The sequence below is a fragment of the Monodon monoceros genome, unplaced genomic scaffold (assembly GCF_005190385.1).
Source record: "Monodon monoceros isolate NGI ecotype Baffin Bay Population unplaced genomic scaffold, NGI_Narwhal_1 Super_Scaffold_8, whole genome shotgun sequence".
NCBI lineage: Eukaryota > Metazoa > Chordata > Mammalia > Artiodactyla > Monodontidae > Monodon > Monodon monoceros.
Window position 1 is genome coordinate 74,223,550 of NW_021703785.1, and position 21,891 is coordinate 74,245,440.

General features: G+C 43.8%; 1 protein-coding gene across 5 annotated transcripts in view; it reads left to right on the forward strand.

Moving 5' to 3' along the window:
• XPO4 (exportin 4) overlaps positions 1-21,635 on the forward strand; it is a 110,507-nt gene extending 88,872 nt beyond the window's left edge. For 4 of the 5 annotated variants that reach the window (XM_029209885.1, XM_029209884.1, XM_029209886.1 and 1 more), the window contains 10 exons: positions 1,711-1,870; positions 2,390-2,559; positions 3,330-3,504; positions 6,623-6,916; positions 7,834-8,017; positions 11,141-11,259; positions 12,625-12,755; positions 13,266-13,383; positions 13,798-13,890; positions 16,413-16,654. In XM_029209885.1, the coding sequence (XP_029065718.1) occupies positions 1,711-1,870; positions 2,390-2,559; positions 3,330-3,504; positions 6,623-6,916; positions 7,834-8,017; positions 11,141-11,259; positions 12,625-12,755; positions 13,266-13,383; positions 13,798-13,890; positions 16,413-16,610 (1,642 nt within the window). In that variant the 3' untranslated portion in view covers positions 16,611-16,654. Of the gene's footprint in view, positions 1-1,710; positions 1,871-2,389; positions 2,560-3,329; positions 3,505-6,622; positions 6,917-7,833; positions 8,018-11,140; positions 11,260-12,624; positions 12,756-13,265; positions 13,384-13,797; positions 13,891-16,412 lie in introns of all 5 variants that reach the window. The other variant, XM_029209883.1, reaches the window with a different exon arrangement.
• Positions 21,636-21,891: the final 256 nt, after the last annotated feature.

The following is a 21,891-nucleotide window of genomic DNA, read 5'->3' on the forward strand; positions in this document are numbered from 1 at the left end:
AGTGCTCATATCTACTGAAATGAAAAACAGGAATCGAATTACACATGGACTAATTTGGAAAAATCAAACCCTGCCACATTAATCTTTTTAAGATACATCCGTTTTATTTATTTTAATTTTTTTAAATTGCAGTATAGCTGGCCTACAATATTGTGTAAGTTACTGGTGTAGAATATAGTAATTCACAATTTTTTAAGTTTAGACTCCATTTATAGTTATTATAAAATATTGGCTATATTCCCTGTGTTGTACGTAAAGTTTCATTTTTAATAAATGTGTTTAATAATTTATTTAAATTTGTGTGATATTTTGCTCAATTGTGTACTAGTAAGTTTTGTAACGATAACTCAATCCAGAAGACATTGTTAACACAGTCTTATCACTGGAAATTTTTAAAAATTATATTTTAATATCTATACATACTTGTTTCAGAGAAGTATATGGTGTGATCGATAAAGCAAGTATAAGAAGTTTATTATATTAGGATAATAGTCTGTGGGGAAACGAAATAGGAATAAAAATTTAAGGCGAAAAAGAAAGTGTAAAGCTTCCAACTGTGAAAGAAAAACTTGTTTCTCTTTCACATGGATGGTGATGGGTATCAGAATTCTAGGATAGTTAAATCCCGGTGCATACATTTACATGGTTACTGTGATTGCTTAGTGCGCGTTCTGAGAGCCTGCAGATGACGTCATTTAAGCTCTTTATTCTTATGGGGAAAATTTGATACTTCAACTTAAAATGCATTGTGAGATCGTTGGCTTAATTTTGCTCACATACACTCTAAAATCATTTTTAAAACTGTGAGCACTGTTGGCATAGCGAGTGTATGTAGTGAAACAAGAAGACCTTAAACCCACCTGTGTAAAGAAGAAGGTCAGAGAAGGGGGATGTCGCCAGCTGCGAAGGAGGTAGCAGTGGGTGAGGGGCTGAAACTGCCGTGAGGTTTCACAGCAGGGAGATGGCTTCACTCACCCTGAGAGCAGCGATGAAAGCAGCGTTCCTGCCTTCGCGCTGATATTCCTAGAATGGTGTCATGATGGGCTCTTTCGCCTAAGTCCTTTGCTTCTTTGCCTTTTAGCTAAAGTCAGGTTAAATGTAGATCCCTTGTGCCCCCCTTCCAAACCCAGAACAAAGCCTTTTTTTTTTTTTTTTTTTTTTTACTGGTCTGCATATCGTGCTGTGTTAACGCTGCTCAGCATATGAATTCGGTAGTGTAGAAAGGACAATACATGCACTTATGTAGGTAATTCTAGCAACATTTTTATTTAAAAATAACGTTAAAAGTCAAGTTTGTTAGGAAATAAATAGGACTGTCAGATTTAGAGACAAGACTGAGTATTCAGAACATTCTGGATGAGTCGCTGGCCCGTCCCCACACCATAAAACGACCAGTGTCCGTGGGTTTTAAGTAGCTTTTAACTGTGTGCATTTCTCTGTTTTGAACCTGAAAAATCTCTTTAGACAGTAGTGCTGAGACTCGCACGTGTAATCACAGCCCAACAGAGGCCATGACTAGTCCAGCCATGACTCTCTTCCTTTTCTCCTGCTTCCTGAAAGGTCAGCAGTAAAATGGGGCATCTGTCACCAACCCTCTTGAAGAAAACTTCAGAGAGTTGAGAAACAGAAAAGGGCTTTTTAGGAAAAAAATATGGTTAGACAGCCAATAAACTGATAAAGGAATAAATGACTTCCTTTTTGTACCTACAGGCTGTTGTCTGCTGTTCTCAGAGTTTCAGAAGTTGAGTCTCGGGCAATAAGGGCAGATCTCACGCACCTGCTAAGCCCTCAGATGGGCAAAGATATTGTTTGGTTTCTAAAACGCTGGGCAAAGACTTATCTCCTGGTGGATGAGAAACTGTACGATCAGGTCAGAATGTAAAACCGTTTGATTTCGTTTGGATTTATGAGCATGGGAATTATAGAAATGAGAACATTTTTCTTGGTGATTTTCTCATCAGAATGTGAGTAAGAGCTGAGCATCTTCCACACTGGAGAAAACTGTGCGGACAGCGTGCCGTTTTGTTAACTTTTCCTAGAGCATATCATGTGATTTCTGCTTATTTTAACCTATATTAAGTTCAGAGTACTGTTTGGGAATGGATTAATTTATGTTCTTTGTATTTGGTGTGAATATGTGACTGTGTATGTAATATGAGAATAATTAAAGCTAATAGGAAAACCACACTGGGAAACGTCAGTGGATTGATGATGTTCCTTTTTGGACTTTGGAAATGAATACATTTAGAAAATTGGTGTGAAGTAAGCAGTACTTCAGATTTAGTGCTAATTTCAGTTTGATTTCTCTACGGGGTTTTTTGTTTTTGTTTTCTTTCCTTTTTCCGGCAGATCTTTCTTTCTGACCTTAAAAAATTTGTTTTCTCTGAAGATAAGCGTGCCATTCAGTACAGCATTTGGAGCAGACACAGAGGGCTCTCAGTGGATTGTTGGCTACCTCTTGCAGAAGGTCCTCAGCAACCTCTCAGTGTGCAGCAGTGAGCAGGACCTCGCAAATGACACGGTGCAGCTGCTCGTCACTTTGGTGGAGAGAAGGGAGAGGTGAGCTGACATGTGTGACTTCAGTGGAGTCTTTTCAAGTGGTGAACGGTTACACGGTCCTAAGGTTTAGGTAGACCCAGCGTTTTTGGAGCAATGTGTTTTTAAAAATATATCATAGTCTTGTTACGAATGCAAACAGGGCTTTTCCATGTTACGACTGAAGATTGCATAGATGTTCAAGGATTTGTCATCAAAGAATCTTTATGAGTAACATTTAATTTAGTAATTTACAGTTTTAATATAGAATAGTCTTATTTGAATTTTCAGCTATCGCATTAGTATTATCCCATTTTAAAGATGAGAAAAACTGATAATTTGACAATTAATTTAATTTTGCAAAGTAAAATTTTTAGTGCTTTCTACAGCAAATTCTGGAGATGTTTTCAGTTTTCTTACTACATGGGAAAATGATCGTTATTACTACTGTCATTGGCTACTATTTATTGAATTCTTGTAATTTATTAGGTACTGTTGCAAACACTTCATATGAAGTACCTGATTTAATCATTTCATCAGTCTCAGCCATGAAATTTAGGGCTGTTATTACTGTTGTTATCTTTATCTTATAGATCAGGAAACTGATAATTAAGAGAGATTAAATAAACTTTACATTGACAAACGGCTAGTTGGGTCTGAATACAAGACTCCAAAGTCTATACCAAGTTGTCTGTGCTGGACTTTAAACAGAAGTTGAAGCTCGTAGCCCTGCACTTTGTTTACTTAGGGCACATGCAGCGTAAGCAAGTAACGCGTCCTGCCTCTCCCTGCAGGGCAAACCTGGTGATCCAGTGCGAAAGCTGGTGGAACCTAGCCAAGCAGTTTGCCAGCCGAAGCCCACCTCTGAACTTCTTGTCCAGCCCCGTGCAGAGGACGCTGATGAAGGCGCTCGTCTTGGGGGGCTTCGCTCACATGGACGCAGAGACCAAGCAGCAGTACTGGACAGAGGTAAACCATTCCCCTGCCTTTGACGGCTTTTCCGCGTCGCCCTGCCGGGGTTTCATCTATGTGTTGCCGCAGACGGACTATGGAAACATAGCTTTGCTGGTGTTTTCCCTCCTAACGAGTGGGTTGGCGCTTAGAGTTTGTCCGACCTGCTGACCTGCTTGCGTGAGGACGTTGAACGCTGTCGAGTGCCCGGCACTTTAGACACCTTTTCCCCAACCCGAATGACAGCCTGAGCTGGTATGTTGCTTCTCCATGAAGAACCCGTGACGTGTTCCTTTGTCTTGGACAAGGACATGCAAATTAACCACTGTGTTGGCTTGCTAGGGCTGCTTTGACAAAATACCACAAACTTAGTGGATTAAACAACGGAAATTTACTGTCTTACGGTTCTGGAGGCCAGAAATCCGAGATCAAGGTGTGGGCAGGGCTGGTTCCTTCTGAGGCTGTGACGGAGGGCCTGGGGTTCCCGGCCTTTCCCGGAGCTCCTGGTGCTTTGCTGGCAGTCTGCGGCGTTCCTCGGCTTGTGGGTGCATCACCCTGATTCCCCTGCATCTCCGTGTGCCCATGTCTGTTCCAAATTTCCCCTTCTTATAGGAACACCAGTCATACTGGGTTAGGGGCCCGCCCAAAGGACCTCACCTTAATAACTAATTACATCTGAAACAGCCCTATTTCCAAATAAGGTCATGTTCTGAGGTACCAGGGGTTCGGACTTCAACACATGAATTTTGGCGGGATGTAATTCAAGCCATAGCCACCACCCTGGACACGTCGTCTTATATAATAAGGTTTAAATTGGGAACCAAGAGTTACCAGTGCATGTAGGTTGCCAGCCTGTAATCCCTGTGACTGGATGCCCTTAGTGTTGAGAAAGGGCACAGTAACAGAAATAGGCAGTAGTCTGCGACTTCAGAGCCAGAATGGAGCTCAGCCTGACCATGTGTTTCCAGTTTAAGTCATTTATTTTCATACGTGCAGCTTTAAATAGAATTAAGAGATCCTCTTCATGAATGTGCCTGTTTACTCTTACACCCAGGGGAGGTGGAAGGGGAAAAACAGGCTGGAGCTTTGTGTTGGTCTTCACCTAGTAGGACAGAGGCTGGACATTGCAGCCCACAGACCAAATCTGGCCTGCTGTTTTTATAAGTAAAGTTAAAAAAAAATATTTATTTAGGGCTTCCCTGGTGGCGCAGTGGTTGAGAGTCCACCTGCCGATGCAGGGGACACGGGTTCGTGCCCCGGTCCGGGAGGATCCCACATGCCGCGGAGTGGCTGGGCCCGTGAGCCGTGGCCACTGAGCCTGCGCGTCCGGAGCCTGTGCTCCGCAATGCGAGAGGCCACAAGAGTGAGAGGCCCGCGTACCGCAAAAAAAAAAAAAAAAAATTATTTATATATTTGGCTGCGATGGGTGTTTGTTGCAGCATGCAAACTTCTAGTTGTGGCACGTGGGATCTAGTTTCCTGACCAGGGGTTGAACCCGGGCCCCCTGCATTGGGAACGTGGAGTCTTAAGCCACTGAACCACCAGGGAAGTCCCTATAAATAAAGTTTTATTGAAACACAGTCATGCTTAACAGATTACATCTTTTCCATGGCTACTTCTGCACTACAGTGAAATCGTAATTGAACAGTTGGGCCAGAGATAGTATGTCCTGTAAAATGTAAAAGATTTACTCTCTGGCCCTTTATGAAATATCTTTTCTTTTTTTTTGCTAATGGGAAAGAGATGAAGATAGTGGCAGAATCCTGTGAATGGCGTCAAGGAAGTCTTTTTTTTCTTCTTTTGAACTTAAATTACTTAAGGAAGTATGATGATAGCATGCACTTATATTCTTTTCCATAAGTAATAATTTCTTTTTTTCAGTTTTACTGAGATGTAATTGACATACATCATTGTATAACTTTAAGGTGTACAGCCTAATGGTTTGACTTACATATATTGTGACACAGACAGCATCCGTCATCTCATAGATACCAAAAAAAGAAAAAGAAAAAAAAATAATTAAGGAGCATTTTTTTCCTTGAGATGAGAACTCTCCGATCTCCTCTCTTCACTTTCCTACATCTCATATAGTCATCATGATGTACATTACATCCCCAGGACTTTTTTTTTTTTTTTTTTGTGATACGCGGGCCTCTCACTGTTGTGGCCTCTCCCGTTGCGGAGCACAGGCTCCGGACCCGCAGGCTCAGCGGCCATGGCTCACGGGCCCAGCCGCTCCGCGGCATGTGGGATCTTCCCGGACTGGGGCACGAATCTGTGTCCCCTGCATCGGCAGGCGGACTCTCAACCACTGCACCACCAGGGAAGCCCCCCAGGACTTATTAATCCTGTAACTGAAAGTTTTTATCTTTGTCTTCCTCCCTCCTCGATTCCACGTATAAGTGAGATCGTACAGTGTTTGTCTTTCTCTGTCTGACTTATTTTAATTAGCATAATGCCCTCAAGATCCACCCATGTTTTCATGAGTGGCACGATTTCCTTGCTTTTTATGGCTGAGTAATATTCCATTGTATATATGTACCACATCTCCTTTATCCATTCATCTGTCGATGGACACTTGGGTTGCTTCCGTGTCCTGGCTATTGTAAATAGTGCTGCTATGAACATAGGGGTGCGTGTATCTTTTCGAATTAGTGTTTTCACTTTTTCAGATAAATATGCGAGGTGAAATTGCTGGATCCTATGGTAATTCTATTTTTAATTTTTTGAGGAACATCCGTACTGTTTCCAAAGTGGCCGTAACAATTTGAGTTCCCACCAGCAGTGTACGAGGGTTCCCTTTCCTCCACACCCTCGCCAGCACTTGCTATTTCTTGTCTTTTTGATGGCCGTTCTGATAGATGTGAGGTGATATCTCGTTGTGGTTTTCATTTCCATTTTCCTGTTGACTGGTGATATGAGCACCTTTGCATGTGCTGTGTTATTTATTTGTTTGCCAGAAGTTAGGATCACCTTCAAAGTGGGGCTTGTAACATGTGGTTCAGGTAGTTTTTTGTTTTTTGTGCTTTTTTGCCTCCAACAATTAGAAATGTTTTGGAAAGTAAATATTTACCCAAGTTGAAGAAACTAAGCATGTAAATCAGACTTTTAAAAAATTCACGCTTTATTTTTGTAGGTTCTTCAGCCTCTTCAGCAGCGATTCTTGAGAGTGATAAACCAGGAAAACTTTCCGCAGATGTGCCAGCAGGAGGAGGTGAAGCAGGAGATCACTGCCACGCTGGAGGCCCTGTGTGGCATTGCTGAGGCTACCCAGGTTGACAATGTAGCCATCCTTTTTAACTTTTTAATGGACTTCCTTACCAATTGCATTGGATTGATGGAAGTTTACAAAAATACCCCCGAGACTGTCAATCTCATCATAGAAGTTTTTGTTGAAGTTGCACATAAACAGATATGCTATCTTGGAGAGGTGAGCACGGTCTACTTTGATCCCTTCCAGATCAAAACTCCTGATAGCTATAACAAAATGATAGATACTTTGCTTCAGATTAAATGAACGTTATTTGAAATAATATTTCTATACCTCCAAAAGATTTTTCAAAAGAACTCAGAGTTCAGAGGAAGGCATATTGAATGAATGTAAATTCTTGCCCTAAAAATGTTAATAATGAGGCATTTCTTTGGGCTAATATGTTACTCTGTCAAACTCATTCACATGAGGAATATTTGATAAAACAAATGGATTATGGTAGAAAATTTTAATAAATTGCTCAGTGGTAGAACCCTAGGACTTAGCATTTTAAGTGGCAGTTTGCATCTTCGTTTTGTAAGTCAGATGAACGTTCAGATACACTGAGTTCTTTTATATTCAGTCAGCAAAGATGTTCGTGATTTGTGTGTTTGTTGTTGTTGTAGATCAAAGGAGCCGGCTTAAAAGTGAGGTTACATTTGGTTAGTGTTACAAAGGTCGTCACAGGTGCACCGTTCAGAGCTCAGGCCAGTGCCGTTTATTCTAATGCTTGGTGCTCTGTGCTTCTGCACCTTAAACCATTCTACAGCTTAAAGTAACCCACGTCGTACAAGAAGTTGAAGAGCAGGAGTAAAGCGGTTCTGTTGCCAAAATTGTATTGTCTTTCTAGTAGGCACAATCTAATGCACACAAAAAGAGTGTCAAATTTTATTGTTAGAACACTAATGTTTTAAATATAACCGTAATCTTTATGCTTTCTCATTTTTGTCAGTGCTGTAATGTAGTTTACGACAAGCGTTAGAGCTGCTGTTGGAATTCAGAGTAAATTTATTGGATTACATCTTGGACTTCTGTAGTGTTTTATGTTCCCCAGCCAGGCTCCCCCAGCAGCCTGACCTCTGCCTGCTTTTTCCCAGTCCAAAGCCATGAACCTGTACGAGGCGTGCCTCACCCTGCTGCGCGTGTACTCCAGGAACAACGTGGGGCGGCAGCGGGCCGACGCCCCCGCGGAGGAGGAGGAGCAGTACCAGGACCTGCTGCTCATCATGGAGCTCCTCACCAACCTCCTGTCCAAGGAGTTCATAGACTTCAGCGACACAGGTAGGTGCGCCCGCGCTCGGCCTCTCGGCCTGCGCTTGCTTCTGTCCGAGCGAAGCAGTGCTTGCGGTATGTGACGTCCCACGAGGAGGTCCCATTTACAGAACAGGCGGAAGCCAGCTGGTCCCCGCGGCCGCGGGCAGGGCGGGAGCAACAGCCCTGTGTGCCTGGCCTTCCTCTGGTAGAGATGAAAGTGCTCGTGTCTTCCCTGTCCCAGGCTCCTAGCCAGTGCCGGGCACTGTCCCTGTCACGGCAGCATGAGTCTGGTGCCACTGGTGCACGCGTTTTAGAGGCCAGGAAACAGGCCCAGGAGTTTACACCACTTGCCTGCAGATGTGCAGCTCGCGCACCCCAGCGTCTGACTTCAGAGGCCAGTGTCAGAGCTCGCTTTACTGACAAGTTCCCCCTCCGTGTCCTCTGAGGAAGCCCCAGCCCTGTGCCCACTGCAGCCTGGGAGCCACTGGACTTGGGGGCTGACAGGCGACACTCCAAAGCCCTAACCTGGGGCTCCCCAGCAGCATGACCTTGCAGAGTCTGTTGCCTTCCTAGGCCTCCCTTGCTGTTACAGGGGCTGTGACGATCGGTGCCTGCCAAACTGTGTTCACGATGTGTCGGCAGGTACCTCCGGTGCCTGCCATTGCCGTTCTCGTCACCGCTGTTGTCACAGGCGAGCGTGTCCGCAGCTCTCCTTCATCACCTCTTGCCCACCGCCTGCCTTGCCTCAGGACACAGGGGCCTCCAGCTCCACGGGGAAGATGTGCTGTCCACGTCTCCTCCCCCGGGCTGAGCTGCCCCCCGGGCAGTGGGTGCTGCTGCCCCTCCCTCCTCCGACCCCTTCTCGCCCCCTGTGCTCAGCACACCTGACACTGGACGTGTTCTTCTCTGTTCCCTCCACCGGTTCACTCAGCGGAGATTTCTGGCAGAGCTGCCCTGTGCCAGGCACCGTCAGCTTCAGCCCAGGAGCCTTACTGCCCTGGGCGGCTGACAGGGCACCAGGTGAAGGGCGTCCGCTGCCGCTTTTTCCAGACCCAGCCACTCGTGCGGGTGTCGGTCCCAGGCTTTCTGATTCCTTCAGGCCGGGGTTGCTTCACCTTTTCTAGATCAGATGTGCCTCTGAGGCCTCAAGTTGTTCTGAGCCTTTGCCTTGAAGGGTGTATGTTACATGACCCGCTGAGGTTCACATGCCGTGTTAGTTGATTTGTAGACTTCCCAGGGGTGTAAGGACCAGGATAAGAGCCCTGTACCCTGATGAACTGACTCTCAGTTAAGAACTGATACTGAGAGGGATGGGAGAGCTTTGTATGAAGGGCATCTGGAGGGGACAGAAGCCCTCTCAGGCTCCCCTGGGAGTGAGCTGTGGAGTAAACAGTATGGGTAAGTGTGGACAGGCAGGTTTTCAAAAGAAAACAGCAGAAGGATTGAAATTGTAATACAATGTTAGAAAAGAAATTGAGGCCAAAATGCTCAGGATTGAAAGTACAAAATAAGGGTAAAAAGAATAGAATAAGGTGGATAGGGTTGAGGTCTAGAAGAAAGAAAATGAAGACAATTAAAATAGGAAATGATCAAGCAACAGATAAAATAGATGGTAAAAAGGGAGAGAATATTTTTAAGTAATTATTTAAAAAATAAAGTACAGATAATAGGTGAGATAAGAGAAAATATTTTAAATATTATGAAATAAAATTAATATACCAGGTGAGATACAAAAGCGTAACTGAAAATGAGCCTCTGCACGACATTCTTGAGCCCCTGGCAGAGCCCGTGGCTGCAGAGCTGAGTCCCACAACCCAGGCCAGGAGCCGTCTCTCGAGCAGACCCAGCGGCGGTGGCCAGCCTGCCATGGCCCCGGCCCAGCAGGCCCAGGCTTCCTACTGGATGGATCCAGGCTCGCCATGCCCGGCTTTGGAAAATGGGATTCTTGCAGCTGGAACTGAGGCTCTTGGAGAAAAGTACAGAATTAGGCTGAAAACGTGGTTTTTAAGTAGAAGTGCTTTTTTACCACATTTTGTCCTTTTTTTCCCCCTTGTTGTGAAAGTAAATACGCTCATAATAGAAAACATTTGAAGTACAGGGACAGAAAAATCACCCATGCTTTGACATAATCCAGAGTAATTGCATTTTGTTAATTTCCCTTTTGGTTATTTTGTATAATTTTTTTGTGATTATGCTCCAAATATAATTTTATATTCTGCCTTTTTCATTAATGTATTATTAGCCTCTTCCTTGTCATTAAAATTTTTCATGACTTTTTGATGGCTGCGTGGTAATCCACATTTTGGAACCTAACCCTGTTTTTGTAATACAGGACATCTGGAGTATTTACAACTTTGCTGTTACAGTGATAAACTAATTACTTCTGTGGATGAATCACTGTCTAAATTTATGTTTATATCCTTACTATATACAGTGCTCAAAAGTCTCTTATTATATTGCTTTTGAGGGTAACTATCACACTGTATCCTCACCACCATTTACATGTTATCATTCAGAAGTCACTTGTAATCTAATGAATCAGAAGTAGTACCTTCAAAAACTTTGTATTGCTTGCTTAATGATTGGATCGAACTTGTTTTTTTTCATTGGGCTTATGGTTTTGTTAGGTGTTTGTTTGTGGATTTTGGTCCTTTATCTGCTAAGGTTTTAAGATTCTGAGTAATTTATATGCCTCCTTTATGGATTAAGGGTAATAATCCTTTGTCATATTAGTAGCTTTTTAAAAAAAAACTTCCTTTTTTTATGCAATATTTAATTCCTATATTTCCCCCCATTCCTTTCCACCTTAGAAAAATCCCACACACCTAGGAGAAAAGTGAATAGTACTGTGGAAATTATTTAACTCACAGTATGACCAATGTGTCAGTGGGGTCAATTTTACTTTTCAAAAACCATTGATTAAGCGTTAGTTTTACTTTCATCGTCGTAGAATGATAATGTAAACACAGAATATCTGCATCCAGTATTCAGACCCTAAACAGTACAACACGAAAGGCTCTGTTATCCTCTCGTAGATTTATTTTGTCTTGGGGGCTTGACTCCGCTTTCACTTTCATGCAGGAGAACATACCCACCTTCGTAGGTTTATTGATGTTACAGCTGTAAGACTGCGTTGTTCTCACTTTATAGATGAAGTGTTTAGGGGTCAGGAGCCTGGGCCAGCAGCAAACAGATCTGTGTCGGCAGCCGATGTTGTGTTATATGGAGTGAACCTGATTCTGCCCTTGATGTCACAGGACCTCTTGAAGGTAAGTGAAGAAAGGAATGTGAACATTAAAACCGCATATGCTTGAACTCGAAGGTTCAAGATATTTCAGGCACGAATACACGTCCAATTTAATTAAGGGGGCCAGTACCTACTCATCTGTTAAGTGTGTGTGGAAATAAAGTGCTTGTGTGGCTGTCCTGTGTCCTTCACACCCATGCCTTCCCTGGAGCCCTGCACTCACTGATCCCTCAGTGTCAGGGAAAGGCTGGTTCTTCTAGAACCCAAGTGCCGATGTTCGCGGTTTTGATTCCCTCGTCATTTGTCGTTCAGCAAATACAGGAAGTTTCGTGTGTAGTGTATTTCTCTGGTGCTTTCCCAACACCATTCTCAGGCTGAGGGTTTGGGCAACAGAAGGCATTTCCCAGCCGCTCCGTGGAGAAGTGGAACGGTAAGAAACCAAGGCTCATACAGCTGGTCAAGTTCCGTACGTTCTGACTGTACTGGGCCTTGGTTTCTCTCACTGGTTGATGTCAAGGGTGTGGTGGTGATGAGGCTGCCCTTTCTCCCACTCTGAGTACCATTGAGGGAGGGTCTCTTCTCCTGTCAGGAGGTGGGAGGTTGGAGAGGAAGAGTGAGGTGGACAAAATAGAGGGGCAGAGGGAGGGGCCTGGGGAGGAAGCAGGGCTGGGAGGGGCCTGTGCAGTCGAGGGTCAGAGTGAGAGCTGTTAGGTTCCCAGCGCGCGGCTGTGACTGTAGGCTTGTCCCTCCTGGAGAAGTGTCTCTTCGGAAAGCAGCCAGCAGGATGGGAAGTTTAGGAAGCTCTGTGTATTGATTTGCTTTTCGGGTTCTTTTGTTTTTTGGTGTTTATTCATCAAATAAACCATTAGACATTTAGATGTGTATTTTCTTAAATGAGGTTAGCTGTAGATTACCTGCTTTTTACCTCAGTTCTCCAGGACTGTGCAACCAGTAAATAGATGTTGGAAGTGTGCAAGGCTGAATACTCTGTTCTAATCCTAATTTTAAGAGTTTGTATTACGTTCTTGTATTTTTCCAACATGCTTGAATGCAAATGGTTTTATTCACAGGTCATTTAGTAATTTGAGATTTGGCTGCTTTGTTCACTTTTCCAAGGTAAACATAGAATATCTGGAATTGGCTATGGCTTTTGTAACTATCCAGAAGATGACTGTTTCTGCTATGTATTACTTTCATATTAGTTACTAAAGTGTTCCCGTTTTTGTAACTCATTTTTACATTTAATTAGGTCTTTATGTTTTCTGTATCCTGTATATGTTTTAAACAAATCATTATACTTAGAAGCTTGATGGTTATTACTTTATTCCATTAATGAAAACAAGTTAGATATCATTAAACATCTAAATATTTAATATTTCTTTTTCAGTTTCCAACCCTTTGTAATCAATACTACAAATTAATCACATTTATCTGTGAGATTTTTCCTGAAAAAATACCACAGCTTCCTGAAGATCTTTTTAAAAGTCTGATGTACTCGTTGGAACTAGGAATGACGTCATATCCTTTGAGTGAACATCGTGATCACTTGTCACTAGGGAAAAAGAGGTTGCTAGAAGAAAAGTTTTCAAAATTTGTATTTTTTCTTTTGTGGTTCAGTCTTATTTCTTTAAAAAGCAGTCATGCCTATAGCTGCCCTACTTCTGTGTTTCTTTCATTAACCTGCCCCCTCGTCCTCCTTTCACAGACCCAGAGGCATTCGGCCCCGGGCCCCAAAGTCACTGTCTCATGGAGCCCAGGTAGTAGTGCCACGTCCTGTTGCCGCGTCTCTGATCTTTGCCACTTGGTTGTGTGCATCACAGTCAGAACACACACAAAGCTCCAGTCCTGGGCCCCAGACACATACGGATAATCTCGGAAACACTGGGACTCTCCTGTCCTCACCTAGCTCAGTAAAGACTCACCGACGTACTCACCTTCTAGAAACAGCCATCCGTTGGATAATAGCTTTAATTGTTTATCTTCTGTAAGTCAAGTATCTCTAGTTTGTTCTTTGACCTTCGTGATCAGAATGAGTTCGGAGGTTTGCCAGCTGTGCCTGGAAGCTTTGACCCCGTTAGCTGAGCAGTGTGCAAAAGCACAGGAGACAGACTCGCCACTTTTCCTGGCAACACGGCACTTTCTCAAGGTGAGATGTTTGGGTGCAGTCATTGCGCGGGGGGGGGGGGGGGGGTGTCTTCCCTCCAGGGGGCAGTGCTGGCACCTTCATCCACGAGGAGATCATGCCTTTCTGTTCACTGCAGTTTTTGGAGATCAGCTTTCTTGGATACGTTATCCTCCACGGTTATTTTGTGTTCCTGAAATTTTATGTGGTGAATATAACATGGAATTTGATAATTTGATTATTTCATACACCACGGCAAGCAATAACATCTTCATGTTATCCTTGGATTTTTTTAAAAACTATTTTCTTTACTTTTCAGATTTGTTTAATGAAGAATAACCTCTTTGTCCCTCTTTTTCCCTTTCGCAATGGGGAGGGGCTGGAGGGTTATATGGTCATCGTGTGTCTTTATTGAGAGGTGTTACTGTGTACTTTCAGCTGGTGTTTGATATGCTGGTTTTGCAAAAGCACAACACGGAGATGACCACCGCGGCTGGCGAGGCGTTCTACACGCTGGTGTGCTTGCATCAGGTACTGGACGCGCCTCCCTGGGCCCCTCGCTCTGTGTAGTGAGGGGATTTTCAGACAGATGGGCCGTTTGTCCCTCAGTCCTCAGAGGGTCTGCGTCTCGGTGCTTCCGCACCATTCAGTGAGGCTGTATTTCTTTTCTTTTTTATTTTTTTTTGGCTGTGTTGGGTCTTCATTGCTGTGCGCAGGCTTCCTTTAGTTGCGGTGAGCGGGGGGCTACTCTTCGTTGTGGTGCGTGGGCTTCTCACTGCGGTGGCTTCTCATTGCGGAGCACGGGCATCAGTAGTTGTGGCACGTGGGCTTCAGTAGTTGTGGCTCGCAGGCTCTAGAGCGCAGGCTCAGTAGTTGTGGCGCACGGGCTTAGTTGCTCTGCGGCATGTGGGATCTTCCCAGACCAGGGCTCGAACCCGTGTCCCCTGCATTGGCAGGCGGACTCTTAACCACTGCACCACCAGGGAAGTCCAAGGCTGTATTTCTTCACACTCTCAATAGCTCTAACTTTTAATTTTGTGTTGATCTGGCAAGCTGTTAATAGCAACTACTTTCCCTTCTCCACTGTTATGAACCGTCCTTTATGTCGATCGCTGCCCTAAAGCTTGTCCTTATGCAGCTGTGCTGGGAACCAGGACTCAGGACAAAGTAGCGGAGACACAGTCTCTGTCCTTGAGGAACTCACAGCTTTGCAAGGAAACAAGATGGGTAAACCTGGGGACCCCGACGAGTCTGCCTTCAGAAAGCATGGAAAGCCGCAGTGTGTTATTTCGTAGCGCGGTCTGGAAAACTGTGGTTGGTTGGAGCCTGTAAAGCCTCTGCAGCACTCCGTGACAGGGGCTATAGCAGAAGGAGAGTTAGGCTGGCTTGCCTGTCCCTCCCTGTCCCTGTGGCGGGTGCCCATCAGGTGTGCGAGGAGAGCCGTGTCGGGTCCTCAGCTGCCTCGGTTTCCAGTCTGTACCCCCACCCCTCCTCCCCACGCACAGGCACACAACCCAGTGTGACCAAGTCATCGGCCAGAGCAGCTTTTTTTTTCCTTCAGTATAGAGGCTGTAGCATTTGCTGTGACTGGTACGCAGGGTTTGATTTTATTTCCCTTCTTTTAAAAAGGGAGGATTTTGAGGAGTCTTGCATGCTACTTAAAGACCCCCTTCCTGCAGCACCTGCACCCCAGGCGGGGCGGCTCTGGGCTCATCTCTTGCCTCTGCCCTGGATACTGCCTTCTGCGGATGGTGCCCTTCTTGGGGGTGGACCTCCTTGCTCTGCATACATAAGCTGTTGCGTTCTGATGTCTTTTTTTTTTTTTTTTTTTTGCGGTACGCGGGCCTCTCACTGTTGTGGCCTTTCCCATTGCGGAGCACAGGCTCCGGACGCGCAGGCTCAGCGGCCATGGCTCACGGGCCCAGCCGCTCCGTGGCACGTGGGATCTTCCCGGACCGGGGCACGAACCCGTGTCCCCTGCATCGGCAGGCGGACTCTCAACCACTGCGCCACCAGGAAAGCCCCTCTGATGTCCTTTTAAAAACCTCGGTGCACGTTGTAGACAGGGGATCAGGGACTGGGGCTGGGCTGGCCCTGGAGGCACTGCCATTTCTCAGGCAGGGGGCGCGGTTGGGGCGGGGGGGGACTTGAGTTTATACTTACCCCGTGCACAGGCCTGCCTCTGGGAAGGGCAGCTAGCGCGGCGCCCTGGACCCGTGCGGTGGGGGTATGCCTTACTACTCTTTTCCAAACGGAATTAACATCTGGTTTCCCCATTTGCGTCTATCATGACATCCCAAGAAGCTAATGAGGAAGAGTGACAGGCCTGCTTTTCTCGTGAGAGCTTAGCTTTGAGAGCTGCCCTGGTTCCGTTCCCCTTAACCCCACACCCTCTCCTCTGTGTAAGGCTTTACATGCAGGGCAGGAAAACCAGGAAAACTCCAGCCGCGCCCTACTGTTCTGTGTCGCTGAGCCCCTTCCTCAGGGAGCCCCTCGCCACCTCCCACGCAGCCCCCGTCTGCACGCGTGCGCGTCTGCCGTGTCGTGGCTGCCGCCGTGTGGGCAAGACGTCTGCGTAAACCTCCTGGAAATCTGAGAGTCAGCTTGCAGACTTAGGGCCTGAGAATCTACTGTAAATCTGTCGTACTAAGAATCTATCGTAAAATGCAAAAAAAAAAAAGTGCTTTGAAAACACAGAAGGAAGAGGCGGCGTGACAAGGTAGGTGATCGTATGGGTTCTGGCACCGCATGGCCGGTTCTTGCTCAGAGGCCTGTGCTCTTGGGTAGGTTGTGTGATCTCACTGTGTGGAAGAACTTTGGTGTGTAAAACAGGGATATAAACGATATCTTCCTCACACGGTTGTTATAAAACAGTGAGTTACTAATGGAAAAGCTTGGAACAGTACCTAGATGACAGTAAACTTTTAGTAAATGTTAAATATTCAAAAGAGCTGTCAGACCCTGCCTTTGGGACCCCCATAGCCCACTCCTTTGCATTTCATGTGGTATTGGAGGAAGGTGCGTGTTCTTATGTGTACTTATCTCTTCAACAGGCGGAATATTCTGAACTGGTTGAAACATTACTGTCAAGTCAGCAAGACCCAGTTATTTACCAGAGATTAGCAGACGCCTTCAACAAGCTCACTGCAAGCAGCACGCCCCCTGTGCTGGACCGGAAGCAGAAGATGGCCTTCCTGAAGAGTTTAGAAGAGTTTATGGCAAATGTTGGTGGTCTCCTTTGTGTAAAATAAACAACAGAGCTTTATGCTTAATCAGATCCTTCCTGCAAAGTGCACTGAATTGCTAACAGTTGACTTGAGTCTTGTCCTTTTTGTCAGTTCGTTGGCCGTTTGGATTTTGGGAGCCTGGCAGGGCACTGTGTGGTGCAGGGAAGCGTTACCCTCAGTCCGTCGTAGGTCTTGTAGCTTTTGAATGGTTATTTCAGATTCTCAAAATGAAATTCCACATATGTGCAAAGAGATATGGGCACCGTGAAATACGTATTCAGTGCCTTTTCCCTCTTTATCAAAGCATTAGGTGGCTACCCAAAGTTTAGCGTTTTCATTATCAGATATCAGCTGGATATCTGCTCATCTGCATCACTGAGGAGCCGGTTGAAAAGACAGATTCCTGGGCCCACCTGTAGACAGACCCTCAGAGTCAGCATTTGTTTGTTGGACCTTGGATTCTTGGTTTTAATAAGCGCCTCTCCTCTGCCACCCCTGCAGTTTTCAGTCAGTGCAGAAGGCCGGAAAGCTTCTAGAGGTGTGTGCTTGCCCAGCCCTCCCTTGGAGGAGGGGGAGGTGATTGGGCAGGGGGAAGGGCACCGCCAGGTGTTTGTGGCTTCCTGTTACCACGCTCTCCCTGTCTGTCTTGTGTCACAGCAGCCTGGTAATTGCAGGTTTTGTGAACCTACTCTGATGCCTGAACTTGAGGAGGAAAATACATGTATATTTTTGTTCCATAAGAAGAACTTTAGGAACTGTAGCCATTTCATTGCCTTAATTTTAAGAAGAAATTACAAAAAGCAGATTTGTTTTAGTAAGAAATCAAGTCTTGATGCTTCAGAGTCGGTTTAGGGTGTTAGCTGCTGTGAACGTGGGGCCCTTTTGATTGTGTGTATTTATGTGGTTTTATGGGTGAAATGAAAGGCTCATTCAGATGTAGTGTAACTTTCTGAGTATGTTTCTGTCCAGCCACGTAGCCCATGGCTAATAATTTGCTCTGAATGGCTTGCTTAAGCAATAACTATTTTAAAGGGTGTGAATTACTGATTCATATAGACTCTTACACATTGGGACATTAGGGCAGTAATTATCCTAGAGTGGGTATTATACTCATTTCACAGGAGCCACGTAAATTTAATTTAAGAGATTAAAAAACTCACTTTAGATCCTGTAGTTTGATTTTTCTAATCAGGATTTTTGTACTGCTGCCATGCTCCCCTTAACTCTATGTGCCAGCTTAAATTATGGAAACGAAAGCTAACTTATAAACACCAGGCACGTGACACTGTGCCCACTTCAGTGTCAGAATCACACAGCACAGTAACAGGCGCGTTCTGAAACTGCGCCTCCGAGGGGCGGGTTTTCTCGTCCCGTCCTTAACATCGTGTGCTCGGCTGGCCTCCGAATGTGGTGTTAACAGCTGGACTGCACAGAGTGGATGCGCCTTCCCATGCACTGCTGCACAGCGGTGAGGGCAGCTCCGTGCTCTTGGCAGTTGCAGTTAACCAGACGGAGCATCTGAATTCCATCCAGCCTGGGCAGGTGCCGCTGGACGCAGATGAAAGCAAAGCCTAGAGCCCCGGCTTTCTGAGGAACATTTCTTTTAATTCGATCACCATTGAGTAACCGAGGTGGAGCAAAAAGTCTTAAAAGACATCTAGGGCAAAACTAGTATCACTCTTTTTGAAGTGTACGTATTATTGTGTTCTTAAACATACTTTGGACAGTGCATTTAGTTTTAGATTTCTTCTTCTTTCCCTTAAAGAACTTGAAGTCAGAGGCAGCGGTAGTCACTTTGTTTGCATTGTTTCTGGTGTTTCATGTTTCCCAGCTCCCTAGCGCCCAGCATTTGTGAGCTAAATATGTCCCTGTTCCTTTGCCTAAGGGCACCAAGACACGCAGCCGACTGGATTGGTCCACTGACTGCGACAAAACTGTAATCAAGTTGTTATTGAAAATAAAGATGAGTAGGAAAGGAATGCCATGGTAAACAAAAAGGGCATCCGTATCTAATATCTTTTATCTAGACAGATGTATTTGCTGTTTGCCCAGATTTTATTACAGTCCTGCATTTTCATTAGACCACTTTTAACTGAAACAAGATTTTCTTCAGATTGGACCAAATAACACATAAGGTATCATCAGAGTGTTGGTTAGTGGCAAACTGGAAGGAAACGCCACCACCGTTTTTAGGTAGTGGGAAAGGCCACTTAATTGCAACAGCCAGGCTCTTTTCAGTTGTTCGCAGTTTGTTTTCCTGATTGGATATTTGTTTAGTTTGGGGCTTTTGTTTTATTTTGTCGAGTTTTGTCTTCAGCTATGTTTGTTGGCTTTTCAGTTTTGGGGGGTTTTGTTTTAATGCTCTTGGCCCAGTGGGTGTCAAGAATACTGGCTTAATTCTAGTAAATTGATTTTTACTGCCAAAACTGTTGTCAAAGGAGTTTTAAAAACAAAAACATTATTTGTGCCCCTTTTTATATATGTTAAAGGGACACTGTTGAGTATTTGATTTTTTATAATGCTGTGTTTTATAAACTTTCTCTTATTCATACACAGTATCCTATCACCTCCGTTTTCAGTTCAGTCTTTGCTTGCTTTTATTTTCCTTGGCCCTTTTATTTCTGAAGGCACAGTCTCTGCAGACTTTGTACCTTCACAGTTTGTATTTGTGTGGCAGCACCTGTAACTAATTCTTGTAGCTCTGTTTGAAGGATTGGTTTGCATTTGTGGTCCTGGATGGGTGGCTGCCTGGGGGGTAGGCCACCTGAGACAGTATCTGACAGTGTCCTTGCTGCCCCTTCATCTGTTGGGAGACAGTGGCATGTAACCATCACTGCAGTGAGTTTTCAACAGTGTGACCTTTTATGTAAAAAAGCTTTGTAATTTTTTTCAAACTGGTTTTAAGAATTTAGTCTTATTTCGTTGTAAACCGTGTTTCTAATTATATTAACATCACTCTGTTCAGAGGAGATGGTTACTACTATTTTTTCACAGTTTGCATTTCAAAACCAAACATCTCTGTGATGCTTACCCCAGTCAGCATTATTTAACTTCCCTTACTGTCTTTGGTTGAACTTTCTCTTCTACCAAAAAATGTCAAGTCTTCGTATTTCTCCTATCACCATATTTCCCATTTCTGTTAATACTTGTATGAACCCCTCAAGTATTGAAGGGAACAAGTTGTCAGTTTCAAGGATTTCAAGTTTGAGTATTTTAATTTACAGTGTCAGTTGGACCCTTAAAATACTATTTTTGTCTGTTACAATTTTACTTCTTTCCGTTTGCCCTCTGTCACTAGAGGTGTTGCCATTAGACCTCAGCAGGCTCGCTGTCCCTCACAGGTGATTATCATTGTTAGCTCCTGAATAAAATATTAACTGTTTCGAAACCTCAGTGCTTCTTAGGGGTTTTTCAAAACCAGAGAATAAGGCACTGATTTGGATATGAGTGCTTAACATTATAATTTTCTGTAAATTCCTCTATAAAACAACATAGCTGATTTGAGGATGTAATAATGTTTTAAATTATTTTAAAATGTAGGTGGATATTCTCTGACTTGGTAACTATATTCTGAAAACACTGCATCTAAGAATTCTTGAAAAATTGATTTTCTAAAATTTTAAAACGTCCAGCTTTAGGTATATTGCTGAGCTCAAATTAATTTGCAGTGAGTGCCATGGTTCACGTTGAACTTTAAACAATTTAATTTAGATGTAAGAAATGTGAAGTATTCCTGATTGATTATAATGGGAACCCATGACATATTTAGCCAAAGACTGTATTTGGTTCAGGTAAAGATAAAAGCTTAATAATGGGCATCCATTCTGTTCTAAAGAGGATGGATGAGGTGATGTGTTTCTGGCCCCTAGCTCTGTACACGTAAGCCTTTGTAAAGGCGGAAACGTGGTGGCGGGGAGGCCCGTGTGTTAGCCCCCCGAGGCTCACACTGCAAACTAACTTTGTCCCCCTCGTCCTCCGTGGTTTGCTCTTCGCCTGGTCCCAGACTTCCCAGCAGTGGAGAGATTTTGTTTTTGGCTTTTCTTCTAAGTCTGTTTTCTGAGGCCTCTCAGCTCTTAGGAGCTGTCAGAATGTACTAACAGCTAATTTTCCGAGCCTGACATTCAACACTGCATCTGCACTATGTACCTAACGGGGATGTGACCTCAAGTGTGTCCTGAGCCCGGGCTACCTGGTGTGGTGTCTTTTACCACATACAATTATTGACAGATTGCAAAGGTTGGTATTGTGATTTGGTTCTCTGTACAAAGGAAAAGGCTCCATGCAGTGAGTTTCTGGTTTAATGGTCACAAAATGTTAGCACTGCTACCATTCAGCACGTGTAAAATTTTTTAAATTTATAAATATTAAAATTTTAAACTTATACTGACTTTTCAGTTTTTTTAAGAGACCCAGGGATGAGTATACTGTTTAAATATTTACCTCTATTAACATTATTAATAAAGGTATAAAGTTGCATTTAATTTTTCAAAAGATGCTACAATACGATTTTAGGAAATAAGGCCATGTACTGAGCCAGTTACAAGCTGAATATAAAATTTTATTTGTATTTTTTAATCCATAAATGGGAGTTAAAATATGTCTTTTCACTAAATATTTTTATGACATTTTTGTTTTGACCATGTGTGATTTGTTCATGGGTGTCTAGCTAGACTGTTGCATGAAACTTATTGAATGGTGCTATAGTTCATTTACCAGCCTAGGGTGACTGACACTGGGGACGTTACACAATCAGAATAATTTTAAATAAAAAACATGAGGACATATCTGCACAGGTAAAATAGGGATTTGCATTACCTTCTGGGAGAACACCCAACCCTAATAGAATCTCCAGAATTCAGAAAGAAAATCGAAGTTTCGTTTATATTCTGTAATATTGAGCATATTTATTTTTATCTCAGCTCACAATCTTAGAAACAATTTCAGAGTTATTAGTTAAATCATTGGATTCGGGGCATATTTGTAGTAAATGTAGTTCGGGTCATTCTTTTTGGCCTTTCAGGGCAAGTGGAAAAGTACCATTCTTCTGTGTGTCAGACAGACTTTCCTTTTTACCTAATTCTAAACCTTGTAAACATATGCAGTGAAAAGTTAACTTTTTTAAGGAAGAAAATGCGTTTTGAAAATATATTTATTTTAAACTTTATATTGCTTGGAATGTTCATTGATTTGTAATGGTATTTCTTAGGTTATATTGAGATCTGATTCCACTCCAAGGATGGATAAAGAACCATTAGGCTGTTTAGGAACTAAGTAGAGCTCATTCATTTTCAAGGGGGAAGCCGTA